At 46.4% G+C, this 7,570-nt stretch overlaps 1 protein-coding gene and 1 long non-coding RNA gene across 8 annotated transcripts in view; one reads left to right on the forward strand and one right to left on the reverse strand.

The window, feature by feature from the left end:
• The window catches only part of GRAMD1A (GRAM domain containing 1A), a 32,032-nt gene extending 29,171 nt beyond the window's left edge, over positions 1-2,861 (reverse strand). For 5 of the 6 annotated variants that reach the window (XM_017504188.2, XM_017504186.2, XM_017504185.2 and 2 more), the window contains exon 1: positions 1,202-1,479. In XM_017504188.2, the coding sequence (XP_017359677.1) occupies positions 1,202-1,470 (269 nt within the window). In that variant the 5' untranslated portion in view covers positions 1,471-1,479. Of the gene's footprint in view, positions 1-1,201; positions 1,500-2,823 lie in introns of those variants that run through there. The other variant, XM_017504184.2, reaches the window with a different exon arrangement.
• The window catches only part of LOC119467692, a 17,700-nt gene that overhangs the window by 2,844 nt on the left and 7,286 nt on the right, over positions 1-7,570 (forward strand). For both annotated transcript variants that reach the window (XR_005196285.1, XR_005196286.1), the window contains exon 2: positions 3,918-4,047. This is a non-coding gene — a long non-coding RNA (uncharacterized LOC119467692). The remainder of the gene's footprint in view (positions 1-3,917; positions 4,048-7,570) is intronic.

Below are 7,570 nucleotides of genomic sequence, written 5' to 3' on the forward strand. Positions count from 1 at the left end.
TTTTTTTTTTTTTTCTCTTTTGCCTGTAATCTACAGCAGGAAATACCTTTCACATGGGCTTCCAGCAAGCACTTAAAAATATACATAATGCCACGGAAATTGCAAGAAACCACACTTAACCCTCATTAGGCCTCACACATGGTGTTATTTGCAATTCATTTTATTTTTATTTGGATTAAGAAGTGCTGATTGTAACGGGGCACCACGGCTCATAATCCCAGCACTTTAGGAGGCTGAGGAGGGTGCATCACCTGAGCTCAGGAGTTCAAGACCAGCCTGGGCAACATGATCAGACTTCATCTCTACTAAAAATACAAAAAAAACATAGACGGGTGTGGCGGTGCACGTCTGTGGTCGCCGCCACTGGATGGAAGGGGGAGCGATGGAGGTTGCAGTGAGCCGAGACCATGTCACTGCACTTCAGCCTGGGTGACAGCTGAAGGCGTGATCTTGGCTCACTGCAACCTCTGCCTCTCGGGTTCGAGCGATTCTCCTATCTCAGCCTCTCGAGTAGCTGGGATTACAGGTGTGCACCACCACGCCCAGCTAATTTTTATATTTTTAGTAGAGACAAGGTTTCACCATGTTAGCCAGGCTGGTCTCAAACTCCTGACCTCATGTGATTCACTGGCCTCGGCCTCACAAAGCGCTGGGATTTGTATGTGAGCCACCGTACCTGGTATTTTGTTTTTTCTTTTTGAGACAGAGTATTGCTCTGTCTCCCAAGCTGGACTACAATGGCGCGATCTCAGCTCACTGCAACCTCTGCCTCCCGGGTTCAAGCTAACCTCCTGCCCTAGCCTCCTGAGTAGCTGGGATTATAGGTGCCCGCCACCATTGCCAGCTAATTTTGTATTTTTAGCTGAGATGGGGTTTCACCATGTTGACCAGGCTGGTCTCAAACTGGTGACCTCGGGTGATCCACCTGCCTCAGCCTCCCAAAGTGCTGGGATTATAGGCGTGAGCCACCGTGCCCAACTTCCCCTCTGCTCTTACTAGGCAGAGCACAGCTGAGCTCGCTCAATGTACACCCTCAGGTGCCTTTTGTTTGTGCATCTGTTTCGTGGCTTTGAGTCAGGCCTCTGTGGGGCTAAGGTTGCGCTCTGACTGGCAGCCACACGGAACCCACCCTGGACAGAGAAAACCAAAACCCTCCCTAGACAGAGAGACTCTCTTTCCCCTCCCACTGCCCAGGTCTGACCTGTCCTGGGACAGACTCTGTGCGTCTGGAGTCCTCAGCTGCTGCTGGCGTCGGGGGATCGGGGTGCAGGTGGGGGACTCCTCATCACTGGATGGCGTTATGTAAATGATGGGCACCTCCAGGAGCTTCCAGGACTCAGAGGCCAGGCCCTGACCCCTGTCACCCTGTGGCTGCTGCTTCCGCTGCCCAGCTGGGAGGTCAGGTGAGCCCTGGGGACTGCCTTGTGCCACTATGGTCTCCCAAGGGGTCAGGTGTAGGACCTCATCCATGAGGAGGGTCTGGAACAGCAGCGTGGTCTCTGGGGGAGAAAAAAAGAGAGGTGAGGGGTAGAACTTCTGCTTAAGCCCCTTACCACCTTCCCCTGTGGCTCCACTAAGAGAAATTAGCTATGATCAAGAGTACAGGTGGGGGCCAGGTGCAGCGGCTCATGCCTCTAATCCCAGTTCTCTGAGAGGCTGAGGCAGAAGGATCACTTGGAGCCAAGAGTTTGAGACCAGTCTGGGCAGCATAGCAAGACCCCATCTCTACAAAAAGTTTAAAATTAGCTAGGCATGGTGGCATGTCTCTATAGCCCCAGCTACTCGGGAGGCTGAGGCGGTAGGATCATATGAGTCTCGGAATTTGAATCTAGAGTGAGCTATGCTGGTGCCACTGTACCCCAGTCTGGGCAACAGATGAGACCCTGTCTCTACAAAAAGCCAAAAATTAGCTGGGCCTATTGGCACACGCCTATAGTCCCAGCTACTCAGGAGGCTGAAACTGTAGGATCGCATGAGCCCAGGAACTGGAGGCTACAGTGAGCTGTGATCGCCACTGTACTCCGGCCTGGGCAACAGAGCGAGACCTTGTCTCAGAAAAGAACAACACACAAAAAAATGCATGATCTGGGGGACAGAGAGTTCTGGGTGGGAGTACCACCTCTGCTAACCTCCTTCCCTTATGACCCCAAGCCTGTTTCCTCTTTTGGAAACTCAAGATCCCGATAGGACCCCGTATGGTGGCTGGGCAGTATCTGGAGCGCTCTGACATGCAAGGCGGTAGGCCAGGGTCCCAACACAGTAAGTGCCCGGTTAATCCCATTTGCCTGTGGCTGGAACTGAGATTTATTGAACCACATAACTCCTAGCTCATATGTGGGGGTCTGGGCTATTTTTTTGGACAGCTCTGGGCATTCTCTGTCCCCACTCCTGCCCGTATCCCTTCCACGCACAGGGTCAGGAAGGAGCCAGGCCTCAGTGGGCACCAGAGGCCTGGGCCTGGGTAACAGCTGGCCAGACAGACAGAGAGGCGGAATCAGGATTCCCCTTCCCTGTTTGCTTAGGATTTGCCCCTCCCAAGACAAACAAAGGGAGGTGGCCGGCTAGGGCCTCCTGGGCCTGGGAGGAAGCCAGGTCAGTTTCTGCGCTGCAGCTGTGATACTGGAGGCTGCCTGGGTCTTGGGGGGGCCAGACAGGAGTCTCTCTGTCCTCATGACAGGGGCTTCTTGGCACCCAGCTGCTCAGGGAATAGGGAAGGAGGACCTTCGGGGACCAGAGAGGGTTTCCCCTGGCTTGGGAAAGACCTTGACCCCTACTGGCCAGGCCTGGATCTTCTCAGGCACCCAAGTACCCCAATACCCCTACCTTATGGGGTCCTCCTCCTTCTGTCCACAGAGGGTTCAGGCTTGCAGGGGAAGGACGGTAAGCCAGGCCCTTCCTTTCCCCTGGGAGTCCCAGCTGGGCCAGAGGGTCATGACCTTGCAGGCTGAAATAGCCATGACCATGTCCGGCTGGAGTTGTGTTACTCTCTGGCCAACTGCTCCTGGGAGAAAAGACAGAGTGGGGATGGAGATGGGGTGCTCATGCCAAGGAGGAGGTAGAAGAAACCCCCTCATTTTTCCCTTATTGGCCGCACAGGGAGGAAAGGCTATCCACCCCAGGCCTCTCGTGGGGTAGCGCTCGCGTTGGCCCGTGGCCAGCCACAGTGTAGCATCTCCAACTGCATTGCAGCGCGAGTCCCTGGACAGAGAGGTCCCCTTTCTAGTCCCACCACCCAGGTCTCACCTGTCTTGGGACAGACTCTGCAGGTCTGGAGTCCTCAGCCACTGCAAGCATTGCTCCTCCAAGTTCAGAAATCACCCCCAGGTGGGCAAATCCCAATTCCAGTCCTCACCTTCCCCAACTGCCCTTAGAAGCCCTGACTCTGGGAGATGCTGCTTCTTCCTGGAAGGCTTCCTTGGCCTCTGGGTTGCCACAGGTTCCTCTCCTCCCACCTCATGCAGCTCCATCTCACCTCGTGCACAGCTCCTGCTCCTTGCCCTGCTCCGTAAAAGCTGGCATTACCCACGGCTGAGGTCTGGGCACTTTTCTCTTATTTTTCCAGTTGTTTTTTTTTTCTTTGAGATGGAGTCTTGCTCTATTGCCCAGGCTGGAGTGCAATGGGGCAATCTCAGCTCACTGCAACCTCTGCCACCCAGGTTCAAGTGATTCTCTGGACTCAGCCTCCCAAGTAGCTGGGATTACAGGCATGAGCCACCACACCCGACTAATTTTTGTATTTTTTTAGTAGAGATACGGTTTCACCATGTTGACCAGGATGGTCTCGATCTCTTGACCTGATGATCCACCCGCCTCGGCCTCCCAAAGTGCTGGGATTACAGGCTTGAGCCACCGTGCCTGGCCTATCCAGTATCTTTTAAAAGAGATACACAATTAGCCTCCCTCTGTTTCATTTGCAGCTTGCTGTCCCCCATCATGATTGTTTCTGTGATTCCTCCATCCACGCACAAAGCTCCGCTTCATAAACTTTAACTCTTATCGAGTATCCCTTGTTGGAAGAAACCACAGTGGCTACTTCTTCTATTCAAGGTCAGTAGAGTTCTTTCCTCTTCCCCCTGTGGTGGCCCCGAACCTCCCATTTCCTGTCTCCTTGTACCAGAGGTTTCTTTGCAGAAGTTTTGTTTAAACTTTCTTTTTGTCTTTGTTTCTTCTTCTTCTTCTTTTTTTTTTTTTTCTCTTTTGCCATGTTTGTAAAGCTGGCAGCTTTTTTCACCTTTTTTTTTTTCCAATGACTTTTTTTTTTTTTTTCTCTTTTGCCTTTGCTATACAAAAAGTAAGTTAAGGTATCTGATGGAAATAAACATAATTAAATAAACAAAGGGAATAAAGGCAAAAGATAGCCCTCAGAAATACAAGAATTCCTAAACAGTGGCCTTGCTTCTGAGCTTACCAGTAGCCAAACATTAACAAAACAAACTTATCAATTGCTCAGGAGAAGCAGAGCTTTTTCTGGCACTAAGATCGGAGAGAAATTCTTCCAGGGAGCCCTGTAGGATGGAATGCTCAATGGCATTCATGTGAAAAATAAAACTGAGATGAGGATGGTTCCACCGATGACTTCTTATCACATCCTTTACTATACAATGAGATAAGGTGCCAACGTACAACTCAGTACAAGGAAATCTATAGGGGCAAAGCCATACTACCTAAGGATTCAGCCTTCTGGTCCCATCTGGCCAGAAATAAAATTTGAAATATTTAGGAGAATGAGTAGATCTCAAAGCCTTTAGACAACCTTCTATTACTAGCTTTCCTCCTGTGACTGAGAGTCCAGTTGATCAGTAGAGATTAATAGATGTTATCTTTGCCTAGAGTTTGAAGTAGAATTTGATTATTCTTCATTGCCAGGAAAGGGCAGTGACATGAGCTTTAACAAACAGTTCATGCTAGGAGTACAGACTGTGTCCTATGACTGAGTGATCTGCCTAAGATCAAGGGAAAAATCTGGAAGACTCATCTAACAAAGTGTAAAACTAAGGCTTTATAAGTTGAAGGGGACTGACTACTAATTAACTGCCAGTGAAAACAAAAATCAACATCTCAGATAACAGAAATCAGAATCACTATAATGCTTCACCAACAATGTCCAGTTTACAATTTTTAAGGACAAATAAATAGGAGACTCCCAGTTTCTAGTCTGGCATGTAAGGAGGTTGACAGTCATCACTCCATTCTAACAACAAGTAAAAAGCTGAACAAACTAAAAAATCAACAATTATTAGGTCTTTCAGAGAGGTGAGGTCACAGGGCAAACTACTGCCTCCAAAATCAGAGAGACAGACAGGCAAATAGAAAGAATCACAACTTACCAGAGCAGAAACCCGCAAGCAGAAACCTCTGCAGGAACCAGTGCCAGGAGTAAGGAAAACCTGAACTGTAATTGACAAATTGCTGGAGGCTCAGGGTGGACAAGTGTGAGAGAGAAAAAACCCCAGTAGGACCCATTTATCAAGCCCCGCCCCCAACACAAACACACACACTTTTGTGAATTTTTACCTCGAGGAGCTCAACCCAGTTCTTACAGTAAATATTGGAGAAAAATCCCCTCATCCTTCCAAGAGGGGTAGGATAAAAGTAATTTTTAAATATACCAAAATGTTCTATTCTTTTTAACAGGGCTTGCCCTCAGGAGAAACTCTTTTACCAGAGCTTAAATTACGTAGGTTTTTCTCACAGCCTAACTGACCGAAGGGAAGGGAAATACCCAGCTGTAGCCACTCTAGCTGTTCCACCTAAGAGGAGGGAAGGGGAAAACTAAGAAGCACTTGTGAAGTTCATAGTCCAAAGACACAGGCTCACCAAAAGACTGAGACTTCATAATAACCTACCCAACGGAGAAGGAACCAGAAAACCAACTCTGGTAATATGATAAACAAGGCTCTTTAACACTCCCCCAAAAATCATACTAGCTCACTAGCAGTGATCCAAACCAAGAAAAAAAAACGGTGATTTAGTTGAAAAAGAATTCAGGAGGTTAGTTATTAAGCTAATTAGGGAGGCACCAGAGAAAGGTAAAGCCCAATGCAAGAAAATCCAAAAAACAATACAAAAAGTGAAGGGAGAAATATTCAAGGAAATTGACAGCTTAAAGGAAAAACACTTAAAACTTCAGGAAACATTGGACATACTTATAGAAATGCATCATGCTGTGGAAAGTCTCAGCAATAGAACCAAACAAGCAGAAGAAAGAAATTCAGAGCTTGAAGACAGGTCTTCCAATCAACCCAATCCAACAAAGACAAAGAAAAAAGAATAAGAAAATATGAACAAAGCCTCCAAGGAGGCTGGGATTATGCTAAACAACCAAACTTAAGAATAATCAGTGTTCCTGAGGAGGAAAAGAAATCTAAAGGTTTGGAAACTATATTGGGGGAATAATTGAGGAAAACTTCCCTGGCCTTACTAGAGACCTAGACATCCAAATACAAGAAGCACAAAGAACACCTGGGAAACTCATTGCAAAAGCATCACCAGGTAACCTATAAAGGAAAACCTAATACAAAAATATGAGGTAGCCTATAAAGGAAAACCTATCAGTATTAACAGCAGATACTCCACAAGCTAGAAGGGATTGGGGCCATATCTTCAGCCTCCTCAAACAGAACAATTCTGTCAAGAATTTTGTATCCAGTGAAACTAAGCATCATATATGAAGGAAAGATATAGTCTTTTTCAGACAAACAAATGCTGAGAAAATTCACTACTACCAAGTCACCACTACAAGAACTGCTAAAAGGGGCTCTAAATATTGAATCAAATCCTGGAAACACATTAAAACAGAACTTCTTTAAAGCATAAATCTCACAGGACCTATAATAAAAAAAAACACACACAATTTGAAAAGCAAAAACAAAAAACCAAGGTACACAGGCAACAAATAGCACAAGGAATGGAATGGTACCTCACATCTTGATACTAACATTGAATGTACATGGTCTAAATGCTCCGCTTAAAAGATACAGAACTGCAGAATGGATAAGAATTCACCAACCAAGTATCTGCTGCCTTCAGGAGACTCACCTAACACATAAGGACTCATATACATTTAAAGTAAAGGGGTGGAAAAAGGCATTTCATGCAAACGGACACCAAAAGCGAGCAGGGAGCTATTCTTACATCAGACAAAACAAACTTTAAAGCAACAGCAGTTAAAAAAGACAAAGAGAGAGACTATATAATGGTAAAAGGCCTTGTCCAACAGGAAAATATCACAATCCTAAGCATATATGCACCTAACACTGGAGCTCCCAAATTTATAAAACAGTTACTAATAGATGTTAAGAAATGAGATAGACAGCAACACAGTAATAGTGGGGGACTTCAATACTCCACTGACAGCACTAGACAGGTCATCAAGACAGAAAGTCAACAAAGAAACAATGGATTTAAACTATACCTGAGTACAAATGGACTTAACAGATATATACAGAACATCCCATCCAACAACTGCAGAATACACATTCTATTAAAGAGTGCATGTAACTTTCTCCAAGATAGACCATATCATAGGTCACAAAGTGAGCCTCAATAAATTTAAGAAAATTGAAATTAT

Source organism: Cebus imitator, unplaced genomic scaffold (genome assembly GCF_001604975.1).
Source record: "Cebus imitator isolate Cc_AM_T3 unplaced genomic scaffold, Cebus_imitator-1.0 Scaffold318, whole genome shotgun sequence".
NCBI lineage: Eukaryota > Metazoa > Chordata > Mammalia > Primates > Cebidae > Cebus > Cebus imitator.